This window comes from Balaenoptera musculus, chromosome 6 (assembly GCF_009873245.2).
Source record: "Balaenoptera musculus isolate JJ_BM4_2016_0621 chromosome 6, mBalMus1.pri.v3, whole genome shotgun sequence".
Taxonomy (NCBI): Eukaryota; Metazoa; Chordata; class Mammalia; order Artiodactyla; family Balaenopteridae; genus Balaenoptera; species Balaenoptera musculus.
In genome coordinates this window covers 83,013,651-83,036,977 of record NC_045790.1, presented here as the reverse complement: position 1 = coordinate 83,036,977, position 23,327 = coordinate 83,013,651, and the positions used below count along the sequence as shown (strand labels likewise).

Below are 23,327 nucleotides of genomic sequence, written 5' to 3'. Positions count from 1 at the left end.
CTTACAGAGACTAGGTACTGGAGAAATGTTTGCTGAGCAAACAGGTATTAATAAGTTCATTGTTGCTAATATTATTTTAATGCAACTTTGATTATAAATCTTGTGGTACTGTATCATCATTGTCATTAGTACAGATTACAAAGCAAGCTAAAATCATTACAGGAATGTATTAAAATGGAAAATGATTCAGTAAATCATGTTAGAAACAATTAAAACATGAACTACTATGTTATATCCACTTGTGCTCCACCGAAGGTGGGAAGTGTTGCTTTCAATCAAGAAACAGGAACAATTAATAGAGGGCCGCAAGAAGCAATAAGAATTTCATCTTTCTTCCCCCCGACCTCCCTCCTTCCTTCTTTCTTCCTTCCTTTCCATCTTTCTCTCCTTCTGTCTTTCTTGGCAAGAAAATTAACTTGGCCAATTTTTAAATTAAACTAAAAATTTAAAATTGAATCATTTCCTGAATCTCTCCAGGGTACTATCCAAACTCTCTAGACTGGCGTTCAGGACGCTCCTTAGCCTTAGCCCAGGCCACTTTGCCCTCATCCTCAGTCTTACGTACCCCTGCCCCCAGAGCCCTCCCTGGCGCTTCCCCATGGTGCCTCTGCCCCAGCACTGAGCCCTGTCCATCACATGCTGGGGCCACCCGTGCCCCTATCTCACTGGGCAATGAGCTCTCTGAGGCCAGGAACTGGATCAGATTCATGTTTCTATCCCTCTTGACGCCCACCGTGGATCTCAGTCCAGAGTCTCTCAAGTAGACAAAGAGAGAACAACAAATGCTAACCCACTCTGGTCCCACATTATGGTCACTTGAGGGGAAGGGGCGGGGAGACAAAATAAGACAAAAATAAGGAGAGACACATGGAAGTAGAAAGAGAGGGGAGAAACAGATGCAGGGAGGTCAGAGGGCCCCCTCAGGCATCCAGCAGATCCTTACTGAGGCGCCTGTATAAGCTCTGGGGAGACAGCAGTAGAAACAATGACCACAACGCCTTGTCCTCAGGGGGTTTACATTTTAATTAAAGGACAGTCAATATACAGACAAACAAAAATAGACAAGATGATTTCGGATAATTTTAGGAGCTATATTAGGACATTAACTAGGGTGGCATCTTAGAGAGTGACTGGGGGTGAGGACCATTTTGGGTAGGGCAACAGTGATGAATTCCCTAAGGAGGTAACGGCTAAGCTGAGACTTGAATGATGAGGAGTGAGCCATGCTGAGAACCAAGTGAATATTATTCCCAGCAAAGAAAACAGCAAGTGCGAAGGCCCAGAGGCAGGAAGGAAATTGCTTTTCCTTTCAGGGATCAAAATGGAGGCTGGTAAGGCTGTACTTGGTGAGCAAGGAAGAGAGTGGAGGGAAATCAGGTCAGAGTGGGAGGCAGGGCTGGATCTTGTGGCTTCCTGCATCCGTTATGATAAAGATGGTGAAGAATATCATACCAAACTTGTAAATAATATAAAAGTTATTATATAACCAGTTAGCCTAACACTTAGAGCATTTTCTAACAGCCCTTCCTTAGGGTCATCTGACTGGGGGAATTTAAGGCATCTTACAATTCTCTAAAATTGATAAGGTGTGCTGGTTTTCAATGATTTCTTTTTCTTTCCCCAACGGTGATAGTTTTATTGCCCTATAGGACACTAACCAGTTTTGTATCTAACTTAACAATCTTATTTCTTATTTTGCATTCACTGTAAAAATCCCTGTTTCCCAAATTTTCTTTTGAATCTACTTGGTCAACCTGCAGATGCCCTTTATTAGTTAAATAAAAGGTTGACATGTACCCACTATTGATTTTCATGAGAATTATGTTTTTAACCTTTTGAGAATTATATTCTGATAGGAGTTTGGGTTTTAAGTGCACGGAAAGCAGCAGAGTAAAAAGGGGACTAATTTATGTTTTACAAAGGGGCCTCAGACTGCTAGGTGATGAACGGGCTTAACTGGGTCTCAGGAGGAGCAAGACGCCCAGTTCGCAGCCAATGGCTCTGTCCAGGGGAGAGCCGGCCACACGGCTTGATGAGAGTGATGGAAGTGGAGAAGAGGGAGGTGAGCCGTAACTGACTCCCGACATCTGCGGACATTTGTCCTTGTTCATTTCCACAGCGGGTCACCAGGATCTGTTTTCCTCTCTCATGTGCGAGCTCCTTGGCAGGGCTGTGTCCAGTTTCTCTGTTTCCTCAGCATCCAGCCCTGGGCTGAACACAGAGTGGTGCTTGGCAAGTGTCTGCTGAACAGATTCTTCCTTTTAGATTCACCTCATTCTCCTTCTCCTCCTCCTCCTTTTTTATTGTGATAAAATGTGTATAACATAAAATGTGCCACTTTATTTTTAGGTGTACAGTTCAGTGACATTAAGTACTTTCACACTGTTGTGCAACCATCACCTCCATCCATTTCCGGAATGTTACCATTGCTGAAACTGTACCCATTAAACACTAACTCCCCATTTCCCCCTCCTCCAGCCCCTGGTAACCACTATCCTACTTTCTGTCTTTATGAATTTGACTATTCTAGGTACCTCATCTAAGTGGAATCATACAACATTTGTCCTTTTGTGTCTGGCTTATTTCACTTAGCATAATGTCTTCAGGTTTCATCCGTGTTATAGCATGTGTCAGAATTCCCTTCCTTTTTAAGGTAGAAAAATACTCCATTGTATGTGTAAACCACAGTTTGTTCAACCATTCATCTCTTGATGGATATTTGGGTTGTTTACACTTTTTGGCTACTGTGAATAATGCTGCTATGAACATGGGTGTACAAATATCTCTTTGAGTCCCTGCTTTCAGTTCTTGGGGGTATATACCCAGAAGCGGAATGCTGGATCATATAATAATTCTGTTTAATTCTGTTTTGAGGAACTGTAGTACTGTTTTCTATTGCAGCTGCACCGCTTTATATCCCTAGCAGCAATGCACAAAGATTCCACTTTCTCCACACCCTTGCCAGTACTTGTTGTTTTCTGCTTTTTTGATAATAGCCATCCTAATGGGTGTGGATTTATCTTCTTTTAAAATATAGATGACCATGATGGGAGAGGCCCAGGGTGAGGAATTTGGGGGCCCATTCCTCAGTGTGCTCTGAAGGGAGATAGCTGGGGAGCCTAAAGTCCTAGATTTGGAGGGCAGTCAGAGGGAGGAGAGCTGGGAAGAGCGGTACCAAGACCACACCTCACTGAGCTCACAGCATGGGCTCAGGACTGGCTTAAAGAGAGGCCTCACAGTGAGAGAACTGAAACCCAGGTTTCCCAAGAGGAAGCTTTGTGTGTGTGAATCCACTGTTGGGCTCTTGTCCCTGGGGAAAGCTGTTTCTAATTTGGGCTTCTCTTTCTTTGTGTTGCTCCCAGTGTGATAATGCAAAAGGGTTGAAAGCCTTCTACGACGCAATAAAATACGGGCCGAACCACTTGATGGTGTTTGGAGGAGTCTGTCCATCTGTCACGTCCATCATCGCGGAGTCCCTCCAAGGCTGGAATCTGGTACAGGTAAGGTCCGGGCCGCCTTCACGTGGGGAACTGTCTTTGACCACCAGTCTTTCTCAGAAATGGTTCCTTGCCCAATGTGGTTCCTAAGTTGCTCAGTTCAGACCTCCCATACTCTTTCCTGAATAATTACACAGCCTCCCACTGCCCCTACCTCCTGGCCTGATCCTCTGGCCTGTCCTGGCTGACACAGTGGGGTTCTAAAGGGTAGCCCTGACACCATCACTGTGTGTTTGAAATATTTCAGTGACTCCCTAGCCCGACTTTCAGGGCTGTCAACATCCAGCCAGTCTTCCCGTCCAGTCTCATTTCCTATCCCTGCCACTCACTCCATGCCTCAGCCCCTCTAAACAACCGACCTTTCCCCCAGTACACCCTAGACCTTCAGGCCTCAGAGACCTGCTCTCACTATTTCTTTAACTAGATGATCCAAACCTCCCACCCTCACTGAAATTATTTTGTCCACTAAGACTGCCTTTCTCCTTGGGTAAGCCTTTTCTGGGGCTCTTGGCTGTTATTCACTCTTTACACTGGCAAATGTTATATGCTGTCGAATGTTCCACCGGTGAATGGATGGTCTGATATAGGTGAAACTCACCAGTGCTGGCTGTTATTTAGAATGTGAGAGAGAAGTGTAGAAAGATGAGACCCCACGATGAGTTGTGGCCCAGGAACATGTTTAACTTCTTTGCTTCATCCATCCATCCCTTGTCCATTCATCCATCCGTCATCCATTCATCATCTATCATCCATTCATCCATCCAATAAATATAATGCAACTTACTGTGTGCCTGGAATTTGGGTAGACACTGGGGATATAGTGCTGAACAGGACAGACATGGTCCCTACCTGTTCAGAGCTTACATTCTAGGAGGGAGGCAGGCAATAAGCAAATAAACAATTAAGTAATAATACTAAGAGCAATACTTGTATAGTATGTATGTCGGGCTTACAACATACCAGACACTGTTCTGAGCACGTATTTTCATTAACTCATGTACTCCTTACAACTGTTGATATTATCGTCATCCCATTTTATAGATAAGGAGACCAAGGCACACAGAGGCTAAGTAACTTGCCCAAGGACCCTCAGCTCATAGGTAATAGAGCCAGGATTTAAACTCAGGCAGTTTGGCCCTTGAGATAAGATTGCGTAAGGAAATGGCTAGGGTAGAGGTAAACAGGGTGATGGGATAAATAGTGGCTGCCTCGAGGCAGTCAGGAAAGGCCTCTTAGAGGAGGTGACAATTGAACTCAGACCTGAAGGGTGAGAAGGAGTTGGTTGGATGAAGAATATTCCATGTCAGGATGGAATAGCGAATGCAGACAGCCTGTGATGGGAACAAACTTGGCTTGTTCAGGGAACGGAAAAGAGGGCAGTGGGGCTGGAGCATGGTGAGTGGGGAGTCAGGGTGGTGAGAATGAGAATGAAGGGGTGGGCAGGAGCCAGACCACAGGGGGATCTGGTTTCATTCTGCTCACATTGACTGACGTACTTTCTGAGTCCAGCCCTGCGTATGTGGGGCGCTGGGGGTAGAGCCCCAAGCTCGTGCCCCAGAGGGGAGGTGGGAGGCAGCCATAGCAGAGCTGTGATAAGGGAAGAGTGGGGTCCCAGGGGAGAGCCACCCACCCACTCAGCCCTGGGTTCAGGAAGGCTTCTCAGGGGAGGTGATGGGGAGCTGGCTGCGAAGGAGGAGAGGGTGTTGGACAGCTGGAGATGTGGAGGAGAGCGCTGCTGGCAGAGGAAACTGGGCATGCAAAAGCGGGAGGTGGGAAGGAGTGTGGGCTTGGAGAGCAGTGAGTCATTCTCTGTGGCCGGAGCAGGCCATGCTGAGGGTGGGCGGATGCAACAGTGGATGAGGCCAGAAAAGCAGCTCAGCGTGCTTTGGTGCAAACCTAACCACGTAGCTGGGAACCAGCACGGCTCAGTGTGCCGGGGGAGCCTGGCTTCCAACCCTGCGGTGCCCACAAACAGCCGTGAGACCTTGGTGGAGTCATGCACCTTCTCTGCCCTTGAGCATTCTCTCCTGAGTACTGAGGAGCACGCCAGACTCCTGCTGGTCAGGGCCAGGCGCTGCCTCTCTGAGCCTCAGCCTCCCATCTGTAAAAGCAAGGTAATAAGAGGACTGACCTCGTAGGGCTGCTGTGTGGGCTAAATTATTAAACAGGGATTAGAACTGTGCCCTGGCATGTCCTAAGCACTAAGTGTTTCTTGTTTTATTGTCGTTGACACACCTGCCCCATCTCCTGCTATTCCCTGAGTTGAATACCCCAACTACTTAGCATTCCTTGTCTTTCCTGAAACACTGTTCCTACCACTTGAAACATCCCCTTCTCCCCATGACCTGTATGCCAAGTCCTACCCGTTCTCAGAGACCCAGCTTAAATGCTGCCTCTTCCAGGAAGCCTTTTCTTATTGCACTATCTAAAGTAGCCCTCTAGAAATTCTTTCTCTCACTTCCCCCTGTTTACTTCTAGCAGAGCATGTACACAGCCCACCCCCCCAAGCCTGTCTGCCTTTCCCCCTCTTAGGGCTTTGCAGATGTGGGGATATATTTAGTTGAGCTATGGATTCCTTGAGAACAGAAACAAGTCCTGAGTTACTCCTGTTTTTCCTGGTGCCTAACACTTCACAGACCTTATTAGATGTTGAATGGTCAGAGGAAGGGAGGGAGGGAGGGAGGGAAGGGTCTGCAGATGGATATTTTGCCCAGACGTGAGAGACCAAGCTCCCTGTAAAATCCCCACCCAGAGGAATCCAGGGAGCTTCCTGACCTTCTCTGAGCCTCACTTAGAACTGTCTGCCCCTCAGAATTCTCTAGGAGCTGCAGGAGCAAGCACAGTGTTGCAAACTCCTGGCTTGGCAGCTAGAGCTCCCCAGCCTCAGCATGCAAAAGAGGGCCTCCAGCCTAGAGGAGCTGACAAGACAGAAACTTGGGTTGTGAGATGTGGGGTGTATTATTTATTGCTGTGTAACAAATCACCTCAAAATCTAGTGGCTTAAAACAACAATAATCATTTATTATTCCATTACTTCTGTGGGTCAGGAATTCAGACCCACAGAATGGCTTGCAACTGCTCCAAGATGTTTGAGGTCCAGCTGGCAGATGTGGAGGCTGGGGGCCAGCATCATCTGAAGGCTTGCTTGGGGCTGGAGGGTCTGCTCCCAGCATGGTCCCCTCACATGGCTGGCAAATTGGGGCTTCCCCGTGGGGGCCTCTCCATAATGCTGCTAGAGGGTCCTCATGGCATGGCAGCTGGCTTCCCCCAAAACGAGTCATCTAGGAGACCAAAGTAGAGACTGCAGAGGTTTTTAGGATCTAGCTTCAGAATTTGCATATCATTATTTCTGCCATATTCTATTGATCACAAATTTAGCTCTTATTTATGAGGGAGAGGACTATACAAGCTATAGCAGGAGGCGAAGATCACTAGGGACCATCTTGGAGGCTGGCTTCCACAGGAAGGAGGAATTCTGGGAGGAAAGCAGGAGCTCAGGTTGCCCAGCAAGGGAGGCTAGATGCTGAGTCCCTTCTCTGTTTTGCTGAACTCCTGCTCATCCTTCAAAACCCTGGATAGGTACTGCTTCCTCTGTGATGCCTTTCCTGATCTCTTTCCTTCTGTGCCTCCCATCCCTAAGTGAATTAATTGTTCCCTCCTAAACAATGCCTTCTCAGTGGGGGGTCATCTCCCTCAAGGCGGTGAAAATTCATTCTTGTGGGAAGAGGGCAAAAAGTCTCACTCTTTTTATGTATAATGCACAGGTACACATATGGTGCATAAACGGATATATAGTATATCTGTGGTATTACAATTTCATGAGTGGGGTGGGATTAGGAAAAAATGCTTAAAGGTTTCTTAGGAGAGTGATAGTGAAAAGAAGATTGAGGAACGTGCGTGGTTCTACATCACTTCTATATTGATACAGTGTTCCGTTATTAAATGAATTACATTCTGTGGAGAATAGTTTATTCTATATCTGGGTGTTCCCTACTAGACTGTAAGCTTCTTGGGGGCAGAGACTCTCGTTTTCTTCGCCTCCTAGTTGCCAGCGCCTCGCACAGGACCTAGTACCCCAGTAGGTCCTCACTGAGTGCTAAACTGAACTAAGTGCAGGGGATAGACTGGGAGCCTGAAACCCTCCATGGCAGAGTTTCTCACAATGTGGACTTGACCATGGGGAGGCCGAGGACTTGGGAAAAAAATGCAGATCCTCAGCCTCCACCGCAGCAGAATCCCTGTGTGTTGTCGACAGGCTCTTAGGGGTGATTCTCGTGCTCAGTCCACCACTGCCCTAGGCATCTGCTACCAGACACCTGGGCAGATCCAGGGGTCCGGCTGTGCACAGATGAGGGACACTGAGGGGCTAAGAACTGGACAGTGCCCAGCAGTTTGGAGAGTTCTGGGGACCTGAATCACAGGGTGAGCCAAGGAGAACAGACTTCTCCCAGCCTGAGAAGTCAAGCAGGGGGATGTAGGAACAAAGATGTGGGTCCTGATGGAGAGTAGCCCTGGAAGATTTCTCCCTCCCCCCACTCTTGGGGCAACACAGCCCCATTTGCCAACACAGGACCAGATTCTGGGGACCTCCCACCCACTCCCCACCTCCCGGAGGCTGAGCTTGTTTGAAGAGATGGTAGAGGACTGGGGTGAGTGGGTCTGCTGTCGCCCAAGGGGTTTGATCAATCCCTTAACTTATTCAAAACTGGGCTCCGAAACAGAGTTTCACAAATGGGAAAATGCATGTAATTTGTGTAATTGAAAAGGAGCACTGACTGCCTTTTGGGGGAACAATGCTTTCTGGACAGAGACAGCCTGGAATGCGTAATCAGTTGTTTCTGTTTCCTGGTACTACAAAAATAGGGATTTGCGCCACAAAGGGGTGAAAATTTACCCTGGTGCTAAAATCAGTTAAATTTAACTTTTGCTTTTTGCTGGGCTTCTTGATTCATGGTTGCTGTGTCGAGAGGCTAATATTGTTTACGTCGTGATGTGAGTCACTGGGAGCGTCAGCTCCTCCAACTAGACGCGAGGACCTTCATGGAGTCCAGGGCATGCAGTGCAGGCTCTGTCCCTGTCCTCCTGGTCAGACCCCGCCCAGGGTCGGGGCTCCGATCTGGGCCTCACACTGGGAGAGACCCACCAGGGCACAGCCTGGGAGGCATCTGGGGAGGGCCAGGTTCTGGCTGTTGGGGAGCTGAGCACGTTCAGACTGGAGACCATGCAGGGCGCTGGGGAGGAGGGAGAAATCTTAGCCTCCAGACCTGCATGGCTGTTTGAGAGATTTTGCTGGGTCTCTGAGCTGTAGGTGGGGAGATGCAGGAGCAAGGCTGAAGTTAGAGGGGAGCAGGGTCCTCCACTCCCTGCAAGCAAGCCTTTGCTGCTGGAGGCATCTGGCGTGGAGCAGGCTGCCTGGCTGTGAAGGAGTGCGGTCCTGTTGCCGGAGGTTCCCCGAACATTCTAGTCTCATCCAGTCCCACCGTTGCAGAGATTTAATCCATAGAGTAGGCATACACCAGGTTGCTGGCTCTCACACTATGTGGTGAGAGTCATTTGTGGGGGCCAAGGATGTGCTTGTGTTAATGCAGATTCCCGAGCTCCATTCTGAGCAGGTCCAGGTTAAGGGATTCATCAAATCCTTAAAGGACTGTGGACCCCACTTACCCCCGCTGCCATTTCAGTACCAGCAGTTCAGGTGACGTGGATGCAGTTGGTTCCTGGGAACTGGCTTAGGCCAGGTGATCTCTAAGTCCCGCTCATCTCCCAAACATCAGGACTCTGACAAGTGCTCCTGGTCCACAGAATTTCAACTTACACAGCCACCGTTGGAAAGAGGACATGGAGGAGACAGCAGGGGATGCTGCTGGGGCAAACATCCCAGGACAAAGCCCACAGCCTGTGGTGTGGCAAAAGGTGCTCCTTCATCTTGCTCCTCTTTGCCACCCACCTGCTCCTTCATGCCACCAGCCACTTACAGGCTGTTCCCTCTGCCCGTGGTCTCTCCACCTGGCAGGGTGCAGTTTGGCTGCCCCTTCCTCTGTGAAGCTTCCCTTTCCTTCCCCTGTGCTCCTTTACCTGCAGAGCCCTCGCATGGTGTTTGTTGCCCTGTGCCTGCGCCCGCCCGGCCTCGAGCTGCCCAAGGGCAGGGCCTGGTGCAGTCCTGACTTAGATGCTGAGTGGTACCTGGGCATGTTTGCCGACAGAAGGCTGGATGCCTGCCTTCTAGGCCTCAGGCTCATCCCTAACGATGAGGGCAGATCATCAGAGCCTGCCAGACCTAGAGGAACCCAAGGGCTTTCCAACTGCAGCCCCTGGTAAAAGGACATAAAGGGCACCTGAAATGATCTCTGGCTTGGCCTCAGCGCACATCTCCCATCTCTGGCCCTGATGCTTTTGAACTGATATACTTCCTTTGGAAATGTTTTCAGACTCCCTCAGAATCCTTTCCTCGGAGATCTGAAGGTGGCTTGCTTCTGAGCCTGCCTTGCACATTTTTGGAGAGGTTCTACAAACCTCCCACCAACGTAGTCTGTCCTTCTGAAAGCACGGAGCCTGAGGAGCGGGAGGATTTGGCGCTGGGTGGGGAAGATGGAGGCAGGGTAGCTTGAACAAGAATGGAGGCAAAGCCAGCAAAGATGCAAGAGATGTGGCCAGCGGGAGTTCACACCCTAAGACCAGGACAAAACTCCTTCCTTCTTGGGAGTGAGAAGATAGTTGCCTCAGCTTGCAGAGAGAAATAGTCTTGCTGATGAAAGTAAAGTCAGATTCCTGAAGGGATAAAGGGCTGCTCGCAGGAAGTTGCAAACACTATTTCATCAAGAACCGTATCCCGCAGAGCCTGTCCTTTAAAAAGGCAGCTGCAGCAGATTATTAAATTGTAGACGCATTTCTCCTGGCACCATCCCAAGCCTCCCGTCGGCAGCCCACCCTGCCTCCTGGCCTGCCTCGGCACTCCCTCGAGGACCTTCCTGGGCAGGAACATTTCAGTTTGTGTGATGGGGTTGTCTCCTTGGCCAAGCTCATGTGAGGGAGTGGAAGTGAGGAGGGCATGTGGACAGGAGAACCTTGACTCTGTGTAACTGTTGGCACATTTAGGACTTGATTTCTGAAAAAACTAAGTCATGCTTGGTTTTGACATTTAAAAACCCAAATCTGTGAAAACCCTCAAATCAAGCCCTTTGCTATTTACTGAGTTCCAGCATAGCTCTAAACTATCGGTTGGTGCCATTTCCTTTATAGGAACAGAAATTTTGTCATCTGACTTGATTTTCTCATGTGATTATCTTATTAAAGCTGTAGGCTGCCTGAGAAATCAAAAGATTGTTTCTTACTTAGCTGTGGTTTGTGGAATTTGAGGTAGATTCATAGAAAGACATAAGGTCTTAGCAATCATTGGGTCCAGTCTCCCTGTTGCATAGACTGGGAAGCAGAGGCCCAAAGTGGGTAGGATCTTACCCAAGTTCTCACAGTAACAGCAAAGCTGGGTCCCATGGCTCACTCTCCAGTGCTTTGTAATTACACCATGGTCTTATTTTATCTTTCTCAGCCTCACTTTTCTCCTATGTAAAATGGGAATAGCAAATTAGCCTAATATGTTTTGTGCAATTGTGAGAATCAGTGAAGGCTTTTCCTCTTTTAGGTGAAAGCACCTTTATAGACTACAAAACAGTAGCTGCTGGTACAATGTTATGATATAATAATGTTACAATGACAAGGACTCCTCCCCAGGAGGAGCAGACCTCCGATTATAGCCCCTGTTTTGCATCAACAGCAAAGGTTATTTACTCTGGCACTGCAGACCCTGAAACTTAAGGCATCAGGGGCAAGATAGGGGTTCTTCAGCAAGACACTCAAGGTGCACATAACATCTGCTTCTCAGCCCCCAAGAGTCAAAATCCAGCAGGCCAGAACTCCACCACTGCCCAGTCCATGTGGCTGCCACACCCTTGCCGTGGAGTGACGGAGACGGTGGACCTGATCGAAAACCACTCAGGAGCCATGGTGTGATTAGCCACAGTTGGAAACTTCGCTGCCACTGCTGCTGCTATGCTGCTCTCTAAGAAAGAGAATGGAGGCCAATAATCCAGGGCTGGTTGGAGCCATTTCTTGGCGCTGATCTCTAGAGGGGCCATTTAGCACATTAATAATCTATGAGGTGCTTCCACCTTCTGGATTCATTAAAAAAAAAAAAGGTGGGGGAGGAAAAAGAGAAGAAATATTAAAGGCATGCATTATGGGCCAAGTAGAGGGGGAGGGAGAGACCCTGAGGACTGGAGACTATGGATAGGCCTTCCTGGCTGTGACATTGGATGCCAGTAAAGTAGGGTTCTGGGAGCAGGTGGAGTGTCATACATGAGGGGAGGGAAGGTTGCTAGCTATTGGTTTGCATACAAATGGGTGGGAGGAAGCATGAGCCCTCAACAGGGCTCCAGCAGAACCCATTGACCTTCTGTAGGGAAAGGGAAGTGTTCTGTTCTCATTCATTCATGCTCATATTTATTTATTCATTCCTTTATTCAACAAGTACAGTGCCTGCTGTGTACTCTCCCAGACCAGTGCAAATTCCACTGCCCAGCGCTGCCACCCCAGGACAGGTGGATATGGCAGAAGAGCAGTTGGGCATAGTAGCCAGAACTGAGGCCTAAAATCTAGAAGCTCTGGGTAATTGTCCCTCCTATGTCTGTCACTGACAGCAGCCTTGGGCAAATCGGCAAGCCTCCTGGAGCCTCACTGAACTCATCTCTGAAATGGGCTAACTAAATCTGCCCTTCTTCTGGGGCCATTGAGAGCATCAGACAGGACAGGGAAGGTGGAGCAGGTGGTGGCCCTTTTCAGACTGCTGCCCCTTACAGATTAAGGATCATATTACCATTACTGATGCTTTTGGCATCTGAGATGCCAGCCAGGCCCTGGGCAGGGAACTCCTTGAAAAATTGTCTCCATTTGTCTCTAGATTCAAAGTTTTGTGGATGAAATGAACCATCACAGACCGTGAAGGTGATTCAGAACAGTAAAATTAAAACAAAGAACCTGCAGGAGAGGCCAAATAAGCCCAAGGCATCTGTGAGAGGTGCGCATGCTCTTTTCTGGTTGAGTTTGCACAGAAGCAGAGGCAAAAAAGGGCACAATGCTACCAAGTGCATGGCGGTTCCCAGTCTATTCCTGCCAAGGATCCAACCCATATCTTTCCTGTCCATCTGGTAAAAGATTCAATTCAAGGTTCTGTCCTCCATTTTTAATTCAAGACCATGGTATCTAAAGTAATATCAGTTCCCAGTGTGCAACTCCAATGGCCCCATCGTTGATGCGTCTTTCACCGCCTGGAAGTATGCTGGGTGTAAATAATTCATTCTAAATAAATAAATTACTCGCACTGCTTACGGTACGGCTGATGCTGCTAGGAAGCAGCACAACCACAGATTATGTTGAGTCGAGTCTGGAATTACAAGTTGAATCTGGAAAGAACTGGAAAGGGAATCAGAAAAGTAAGTCTCTCTAGGAGGACAAGTGTGTATAATGGGTATAATACCAACCTAATGGGGTAGTAATAATAAATGTGGAGCAGGAAACGTGGACAGGAGAGGCTCGTGCAAATGGGGACGAGCTGGTCACCCTCACCAGGCCCTGTCCTCTTTCTAGCAGCCTGGTCTCTGAGTGCTTTTTTAGTGCTCCAGGTGGTTCTGATTCACAGCAGTGGGTGAGAACCCCTGCCTTAGAGTGACGGGCCACCCTCAGGTGGACACTGGATGGCCCCTGGTGGGGATGCTCAGCGGGGATTCAGGCACCAGATGAGGGGGTTGGGCTAGGCAATGTTTCTCAAGTGTGTCTGATGGTAGGACTCATCAGGTGAGGCAGAGTGGGGGCAGGGTACTGGTTTACTGGTTAAAAATCAGATTTCCAGCTTCCCTGATCAGCATCTCCAGGGAAGAAGCCTGGGAAGCTGATTTTAAACAAATGCCTTGGCTAGTTCTTATCATCAAGGAAATACTGGTCTAGAGATCCTCTGAAGCAGTGTGGTCCACGGACCAGCAGCAGCCCCTGGGAGCATGTTAGAAATGAGGACTCCCAGGCCCCACCCCAGACCTACTCACCCTGACTCTGAATTTTAACAAGATCCTAGGTGTTTCTTGCCAATCGAAGGTACCTGTCACGCAGGATTACCTGGAGTTTCTGAAGGACAGCCAGGTGTGGCAGCTGAGTGGGAAAGGGTTTTGAGGCTAAGTGTTCAGACTCCAGTTGGCTTAGGGGAGACATCTACTGATTCAGCCCCAAGATCCACTTTTGGAATGTCAGAGTGAAAATGCAGGTGCAGTCAGTGTTCTCAACACCTCTGGACGTCCCTGCAGTCAGCATCGTGGACCGCAGGGGCTCTTGTCAAACTGTGGTGCTCGAGCCTCAGTGTGACAGGCTGACCTGGGGGTCTCTTTCAGCCAGAAAGGCCCCCGATCCCATAGTGGCCAGGAGTGCAGAGGGAACTTGTGGCTCCAAATGAGGAACAAAGGAAAGGGCCCTGGGTCAACATGAGAATACCTGGCTTCCCATCCTGGCGCTGCCATCTGCAGCTGAGTAGCCTTGCACAGACCACTTCCCCGCACTGGAGCCTGAGCATCGTCATCCGTAACTGTCTGCTCTCCTCCCAGGACTGTGGTAACACTGGCGTGAGGCAGGGCCCGGGGTGCTTGGTGGCTGCTGGGCAGGTGCTCTGGGACAAAAGTACAGGGTTTGTGTCATGGTATGACATTGACTGCCCCATCCTTGTCCTGTTTGATAAAGTGGTCTTGTGCCTATTTGTACAGACGAGGAAACGGAGGCCCAGAGGGGCTAACATGCTTGGTCAGCTTGTAATACTGATGATACCGCTGTTTTTCTTGGGCTTGTGGTCAGATGGGCTGGGGTTCCCATCCAGGCTCTGGCACTTGTTAGCTGATGGCCTTGGGCAGATTACGCTCCCACTCTCAGCCTTTCATTTGTGATGTGGCAGTGGCATCGTACTGACCCTAGCTGGTTGTGAGATGACCTGAGATGATGCCCACAGTTCCCCGCCCCATGCTCACACTCCTTCAAGGACCAGGGCACCCATGTGGCCTCCTGATCTACCTGCTGGGATCTGGGGCCAGCTCCCTGAGGCTAGCTGTGTAGCCTCTGTACATCCCTCCCTGGGCCTCCCATTGTAAAGGGAGAGGACTGGGCCAGCTGATGGGCCAGATAACCTTGATAATGTCACGTCCCGATTCCCTGTATCCCCTGTGGCTCAAAGCCATCAGCACCTGCCTTCACCCTGTTAGCTTCCCTCTTGGGCCCTGCATGCGATTCCCTCCCCTAGGGGCTCACGGGTTGGGGCCTGGTTCCCCTTCCATTCCTAAGCCACTTACCACTTAGGCATGCAGTCTCCCTAAGAGCCCTCCAGGCAGAGAACCCTCCAGTCTAAGGTGAAGGAAGTGACCCCAGAGAGGTGAAGCGTCCTGCATAAGGTCATTCCGCGAGTGGCGGCAGAGCTGTGACACCAGCATTCTGTTCAGTCCCCCTCTAGTCCATTCCCTGCGTGCTAAGGGATAGAACCTGCTCTCTGTAGCTCTGGGGCCTTTGCCTATGCTGTGCCCACTGCCCGATGCCCTCTCTGTTCCCCCTCTGCACCTGGCAGAGTCCTCTGCATTTCTGATATTTAGTTCAAGTGCCACCTCTTTGAAGCCTCCCTAATCTTCCACAACCCTGCTCCCCAGCTGCAAGAGGTGCCTGCCCCCTCCCTTTGCCTTTTCTTCACTTATTTCATCTCTGCCCTTTCTTCAGTATATTGCAGTTTTCTGATGAGGTTTCATTGTTACCCACCACACTGTGAACTCCTTCAGGACAGTCTTTGCCAGTCTGAGCCTTGGGTGTACCCCAAGGGCCTTGCACAGAACCTGGCACTGAGTAGGTGCTCAAAAAGTATGAATGAACACATCTGGGTGGCACGTTACAAAACCAATTTGTGTACTACTGGCCTACATTTCAATGGCCTTGGTCGTGGGGCAGGCATGGTTCTAAACACTGTGCATAAATGAACTCATTTCCTCTACACACCAACCCTATGAGTTGGACCCTACTCTCCTCATTTCACAGATGAAGAAATGGAAGCACAGAAAGGTTGGGTGTCTCGCAAGGGCTTGCCAGGATGAAGTGGTTCTGGAGTCCATGCTGGCATCCACTAAGCGCACTGCCACTCACAACCTCATCCAGTCCTCGGGGCAGCACTGTGGGGAAGGAAGAACAGGTATCGTCCTAGTGAGGCAGAATAAGGAAAGTGAGATGCAAAGAGCAAGACTTGCCCTGCTTCCTGCTGCGAGCAGACCTCGGGGTGCAGAAGTGGGGGCCACGGAGGCTCCCTCCAAGTCTCTGGGGCCCCTCCCCAGCCCACCTTGCCTGTCAGCAGATGATGACACAGGCTGGCGTGAGCCTCTCTGTGCAGACCTGTGTTCTCCCTGTAAATCATTTATGACACAAACACACACACACACACACACACTTTTAAACTTATTACTCATCCAGTAACTTGTTGTATGTAAAAAATGAATGGTTTCTTTCAACTCAGAAAATAGATGGACTGGTTGTCATGAAAATCAATAACATGCTAAATATTTCAAGCATATGGTACTTAGAGTTCTACTCTAGGTGGTTTTGTAATGAATGGCTTGATTTTTTTTTAATAGAGCATAGGCTACTTTCATTTTGAATTATACAGAAGGCTTTTGCTTTGAATCTGTTTACTAAGAAGATTAAATAATTGATTATTTCCATGATGCCGAGATTGAGCATTATACAGTAGGAAGCGCTCGACTTGAGGAAAACAATCTGAGGTCAGATGACTATTTAGACATTATGCCCAAATGAAGATATAAGCATAATTTTCTCAAAGTTCCCCCAAGTTCCCACACAAGCTGTTACATGGCACTGTCCTGGTTACTTCTAAGATGGCATGTTGGCTTTGCGTGACCAGAAAATGGCTCCCTTCTCGTCCTGGGTGTCTTTTGAAACTCCAGGCCTCTTGCTAGAGTAATGGGTATGTAGACGCTCAGCACAGCAAAGCAGCTTTGGCTCAACCCAGCACCCATACTGGCAAAAAGGGATCTTTGCTCAGTTCTCAGTTTCAACACCACTTCTCTGGGAAGCCTTTCCAGCCAGATCACTGCCTCTGCTAGAGACATCCGTGGCACCTGTCTCTCCCTGCCCTGCAGCATCATTGCAGGTTCAGTTCCCAGTTCAGGGTCCAGCTTGCCTGAGAGTTGTCAGCTCCCTCCATGAGGGTGAGACCACATCTCCTTTGCTGGCAGCTAGAATCCCAGAGCCAGGCATGTGGCCTGGAATATAGGAGAACCTCCAGGAATTCTTGTTTTGTTTTTGTTTTGGGGTTCCTTCTTTCTCAATCTCTCACTTTTAGGTAAGTAACATTATGAATTCATGGATAAAGTATATTAAATGGACTGTATTCCAATCAGTTGCAGACTTCTTTTTTTAATGCAGACATTAAAGCAGTTTTTGCTGCTCTACTTATGTTTCTGCCTTTCCTTCAAATTTTCTTCCAGTTTTTAATTTTGAAAAATTTCAAACCCACCAAAAAAAGTACAATGAGCATCATATACCCTTTACCTAGATTCACCAGTTGTTTGCGTTTTGCCATGTATGCATTTCCCTCTCCCTCTATCTCCCCTACCTGACCCCGTCAGCACACGCACTTATTTTTTGTTAAAGCACTTGACAATACTTTGCAGATGCAATGACATTTCATCCCTAAATATGTCAACATGAATCTCCTAAGAATAATTAAATTCTCTTACATAACCGTAGTATAATTATCACATCTAAAAAACTAACAGTGATACAATAATATTACCTAATATATGGTCCATATTCAAATTTCCCCAGTTGTCCCCAAAATGTCCCTTTTGCCATTTATTTGTAGGGGTGGGTGGGAGGGGATCGAGGGTCCAACCGGGAGCATGCATTATATTTGTCGTCATGTGCTTAGTCTTCTTTAACCTAGAATATCCCCCCTACTTTTTTTGGGGGGGGGGTGCTTTCAGGATATTGACCTTCTTAAAAATCTCAAGCTAGTTGTTTTATAAAATGTCCCAAAAATCCAGAATCTGGATTTGTTTGATTGTTTCTTCACAATTAGATTCAGGTTAAACAGTTTTGGCAAGATTAAGCTACATTTTTTTTTTTTAATTTATATTTATTTTTGGCTGTGTTGGGTCTTCGTTTCTGTGCGAGGGCTTTCTCTAGTTCCGGCGAGCGGGGGCCACTCTTCATCGCGTTGCGCGGGCCTCTCACTATCGCGGCCTCTCTTGTTGCGGAGCACAGGCTCCAGACGCGCAGGCTCAGTAGTTGTGGCTCACAGGCCCAGTTGCTCCGCGGCATGTGGAATCTTCCCAGACCAGGGCTTGAACCTGTGTCCCCTGCATTGGCAGGCAGATTCTCAACCACTGCGCCACCAGGGAAGCCCTAAGCTACATTTTTTACATCATCTTCTCAGTGCATTGCATCAGGAGGCCCACGTTTGAACTATGATGCTAAATTTGATCACTTGGTTACAGTGGTATCTGCTAGATTTATTGTGAAGATACCTTTTTCTCTTAATAATTATTACATAATCTGTGGTGTGAGACTTTGAGACCATGTGACTATCCTGTCCCCCACGATCTTTCCCCCGATGGTTTTAGCATCTATTGATGGTCCTTGCCTGAATCACTGTAACTTACATTGGAGTTGCAAAATGGTCATTTTCTAATTCTCTTCTTCCTTCCACATTTAAGCTGATGTTCTTCTCTACAAAAGAGTGTTCCCTTTTGACCCTTTCTTTCCTCCTCCTGCCCCATTCTCTCCCTTCCTCCTTTCTCTGCTGTCAGTTTGGGTGCTTAATATTTTACCTGCTTAGACTTGGAGTCAGCCATTTCTCCAAGGATCCCTGATTCTTTCTGGTGGGGAATCATATTTAGAAACCACAATCTGCATGCTAGGTATGCTCATTGCTACTGGGGTTCACTGCTTCTAGATTTTTGCAGTGAACTAAGGTCGAAAATATAATTTTTAAACAAAAAAATGTTAAAATTTGAATCTGAGCATCAGGAGATAATCACATAAATGTAGGACATCCTGCAAGTCACCTGGCCTGGCTTCTTCAAAAAAGTTAATGTTGCAGAAAACAAGAACAACAGTAGAAGGGCAGAGGACTGTTCTAGATGAAAAGAGACTAAAAAAATATAACAATCAAATGCAAGCCTCGTGTGTTTATTGGATCCTGAATTCTTAAAATGTAAAGGGCATATTAGGGAAATCAAAGAAATCTGAATGTGGACTATACATTAGATGATACTGAATTACTACTCATTTTTGTAAGTGTGATAATGATGCTGTAATGATACCGGAGAATGTCATTATTAGGAGATGCATTCTGAACTATTTAGGTGTAAAGTGTCAAAATGTTTACAAGTTAATTTCAAATGTGTTGAAAACAAAAACGTGTGCATGTGTGTGCGTGTACATATATGTGTGTCTCTCTGTGTGTATGTGTACTTATATATATGTATATGTTTATAGAGAGAGGAAAGCAGATGTGGGAAATGACGAATGGTGAAAGGTATATGGTGTTCATTGTACTGTTCTTTCAACTTTTTTGTAGGTTGAATATTCTCACAATAAAAAGCTATGAATGTGTGTGGGGTTGGGGGTGGGGAAGGGACTATATCCCTCCTTATTTGGACGATAAAGATGTGTCCAGAAGTCCCCTTACAGATTTTTCTCCATGTGATTACATTAGCAACTTGATATACTCTTTTTTTTTAAATTATTTTTTAATATACTCTTATGTGCCTTTGTTTTCAGTTTTCAGGGATTGATTTTTTGTTGTTGTTAATTAAATTAATTTTAAAAATATATATAACTTTTCAAATTAAATTTTAAGAAAATTTAATTTAAATTTTAATTAAATTAATTTCCCTCTGATTGACGTTTTCCCACTAGCTGCACTCCAAACTAGCCTATCTAGAGTTACTGTTTCCCAGATCCTCTCTTACTAGGCTAAATGATTGCAAAACGTGGTTTAAGGCATTTTTAAACATTTGTTTCTCTTCTTTATCTAAGTAATTATACTGTTTCAGCTTATTCTGCAATGGCTTTGTACATATCCAGTTGGATGAGTTCGATTATGATTTATTGAATTGCTTCAAAGCAGGTAGATCTATGTTTAAGGGTCTTATTTTTGGTGTTATATTTTTAACTGATTGTATGACCTCTGGGGAAGCATTCAAAGTAGAGAATTCTTGTCTCCGATCCAACTTCCCTCTCTCTGTTCCATGCCACCTCTGTAGATAACCATTTTTATTAGTTTTAAATATATTCTTCCAGTGTTTCTTGTTGCAAATATGCACAAATGTGTGTGTGTTTATTTTTCTTTCTCCTTATGCAAAAGCTAGCATAGTATATGTGCTATTTGGCACGTTGCTTTTTTCACTTTATTTTCCTGGAGCTTACTGTTTTATCACTATGTAAAGACATTCTTTATTCTTTTTACAACTGCATAGCACTTCTTTGTGTGGATATACCATAATTTGTACAGCCAGTCCGCTATCAATAGACATTTGGGTTGTTTCCAATCTGTTGGAATAACCTTGGCCATATGTCATATTTGTGCCAGTGTAAGTTGGGGGTGAATTCCTAGAAGAGGGATTTCTGAGTCAAAGGGAAAATACATCTATAATTTTTCTAGAAAATACAGCTTTACTGAATGAAGGAGAATACTAATGAATGAACTTGATTAAGACGAACAGAAAGTAAAAGGCTAATATCTAAATGGAGACATAAAACAATTAGACTAAATAATTCTCTTTGTGAGAGAGGCTGTTTTAAAACCCTTCTGGCAATGTTGTCTCTAATCCAGCGATTTTCATTTTCTCGCCTAAAGAGAGAATTTGCCTTGGTTTGTAAATTAAACATAGAATTACAAAATCATGAAATTTTAGAGCTGAAATAAAAATCCACCTGGTGCAGTCTCCTTATTTTAGCAGTAAGGAACCTCAGGCCCAGAAAGAGAAGGGAAGAGCAGAAAGATAAAGAAGAAATCACAGATTTAGTTCATTCCATCCAATTCAATGAATGGTAGGTAAAATATCTGCTTTGTAATAAAGCAAGAGTCAAATGTAAAATTGTACTACTGAGCACCCTCAAGATATTACATGAGGAGCACGGCAGTTCAGACCCTTGAGTGCTTTCTGTTGCAACGATCTCTCCTTCAACAGAACTCTCTTGGTGTAAATGGATTTTGTTTCACATCTTTTATGTTATTCTAGGGCATTCAAATGTAGTCATGATGATAAGTTGGATCAGGTGGAGGGATTGACTGGCCGTGTGCGTTCTGGCCGATGACGTGGGTCGTCATGCTTGCTGAGGGTAGTCGGAAATTACATAATCATGGCGTTGGTAGCATTCTGTTTTGATTCCAAGTAGGCAGCATGGAGCAGCAAATGAGTTTAGCTCAGCCCAGCTGTGGACTTGTGCTATGAGCCTGGGCAAGTCCCTTGTCTTCCCTGGTCCTCATTGTGTAAAATAAGGAGTTGGACAAGCCCAGGATGGCAGATAAATGAATGCGTTGGTGCCATTACTTTCCCCCTCTTGTGCTAATGGCAGACATAACATAATTGATCACCACACACTCTTCACTGACTTAACCCACTTCTCTTGGCAGCCACTGTTAGCCTGTTGATGATATAACATAGACTCAAGCCTATTTACCACCTCCGGCTTGGATAGTTACTTAGGGTTACCAGATAGAATACAGGATGCCTAGTTAAATTTGAATTTCAGATAAAGAAAGAATAAGTTTTTAGTACAAGTATGTCCCCAATATTTCTAAATATGGCAACCCTCTTAGGCCATTTCTACTTCTACAGTTATTTCTCTTTTTTTCTATGTAATTAATTTCTTTCATTTGAGAGATCCACCCTCTTTTTGGTACTTCTGATAGTGCCCATTCTCCCTTGCCTAGCTAAGAGTCTAGCTCATTCCACATCATTTAAATTTATATTATGGTTTAATTTAGTGGAAAGTGATGGAAATTTGAGTAGATTTTTATTTCTGAGGGCCGTATATTCTTTAAGACTCCTTAACACACCTGCAGTCCCATGTTTCCCAGACATCATTTGCATATCACTTTCTTGATTTTACCAGATCTGTATAACACTTGTATTATTAATTTATTTAGTATTTTCCTTTAAATCAACTCATCCTTTTATTTAAATACCATGAATGGAAAATCAGCATCATTTACTAAGAAGAGGTGTAAGAGTAAATAAAGAGAAAACATACCTATTAGCATATAAAATATTAGACTGGGGCTCACCTGAAATCACTGGGTATGCCACCAGCAGTGCACATAAAACACAATACTGACAAATACAAACTCCTTGCCGGTTTTGGAATCCCTTCCATGACCCTGGTGGACAACCCTTGAGCATCTCCTTGAATACCTTCAGTGATGGGGAACTCAGTGCTTTGCAAGGTTTTGATTCATTCTTGGATACCTTATTATTAAATATTTCTTCTTTTATTGGTTCATATTAGCCCCCCTGAAATAGTCATACATTGATCTGAGTTTTCCTATTTATTTGAGAAATGTTTGAGTGCTTCTTATGTGACAGCTTGAGTGTTTGTTATCTTACAGTCTTATGGAGGGAAGTAAAGATGGAATTACAATACAGTGTGATAGATCTGATGGGACTGGGGTGGGGAGGTGCACTTGGCCTAGACTGGAGGTGTGGGGAGGTGTTCAGGAAGGCTTCTTCATGGGGGAATGAGAGAGAACCTGGTATGCTTTGGGAAGTAGAAGGCTGGAGTGAGAGGGTGAGAAAGGAGGCTGGAGCAGTAGAAAAGGTGAGGGATGAGCTGACCAGGTGGGTGTTGTAACCCTCACCTTCTATTAGCATAGGACTTAACTTCCTATAGAACATTTTCACAACCAAGTTCTCATTTGAAAAAAAAAAAAGAGCCCTGGAGAGTTAGGACAGGACTTATTCTCTCCATTTCACGGGTAGGGAGACCGAGGCCTAATGGATTGCTAGTGGAAGTGCAGCTGATACATGGAGGAGTTGGGGCTTGATGTTCCGTAACCACATACCCGTGCTCCTTGCCTTGTGCCCCCAGCCCCAGCCTCACTGGTCCAGGATGACCTTCTCTGTTCCACTGAAGAAGACGTCACATTCTTGGAAAGGGCCTTTGAATCTTTTATCTTGATTTAACTTAATTTCCCCAGGACTGATCATGAAGCAAATCTCGGAGGTCTGGGGTCCAGCATTCTGCTCTCCTTTCCTTGGTTATGGGAGGTGTTGGCTCACAGGGATAAATGGAACCTACAATGACCCCTTCTTTTACAGCCCAGTTGTCCGGGCTGTGAGTTGCCTGGCGACCTCCACCCTCCTGACCTTTCTGTGTGCTCTCTCTCTGTGTGTCAGTGGGCAGGTGGCTCACAGCCCCCCTCAGGAGTCTCGGCCTGTCCTGGTTGAGTGATTCCTGGGTAGAGTACTGCTACCCAGAGCTTTGCCCGGACTCCCTTTATAATTTATTTATTTATTTTTATATTTTTTTTTGGCTGTGTTGGGTCTTCGTTTCTGTGCGAGGGCTTTCTCTAGTTGCGGCAAGCGGGGGCCACCCTTCATCGCGGCGCGCGGGCCTCTCACTGTCACGGCCTCTCTTGTTGCGGAGCACAGGCTCCAGACGTGCAGGCTCAGTACTTGTGGTTCACGGGCCTAGTTGCTCCGCGGCATGTGGGATCTTCCCAGACCAGGGCTCGAACCCATGCCCCCT

General features: G+C 46.5%; 1 protein-coding gene across 1 annotated transcript in view; it reads left to right on the top strand.

Annotated features, from left to right (window-relative positions):
• GABBR2 (gamma-aminobutyric acid type B receptor subunit 2) overlaps nt 1-23,327 on the top strand; it is a 365,308-nt gene that overhangs the window by 108,536 nt on the left and 233,445 nt on the right. The window contains exon 2 of the mRNA XM_036854586.1: nt 3,363-3,500. Within this exon, the coding sequence (XP_036710481.1) occupies nt 3,363-3,500 (138 nt within the window). The remainder of the gene's footprint in view (nt 1-3,362; nt 3,501-23,327) is intronic.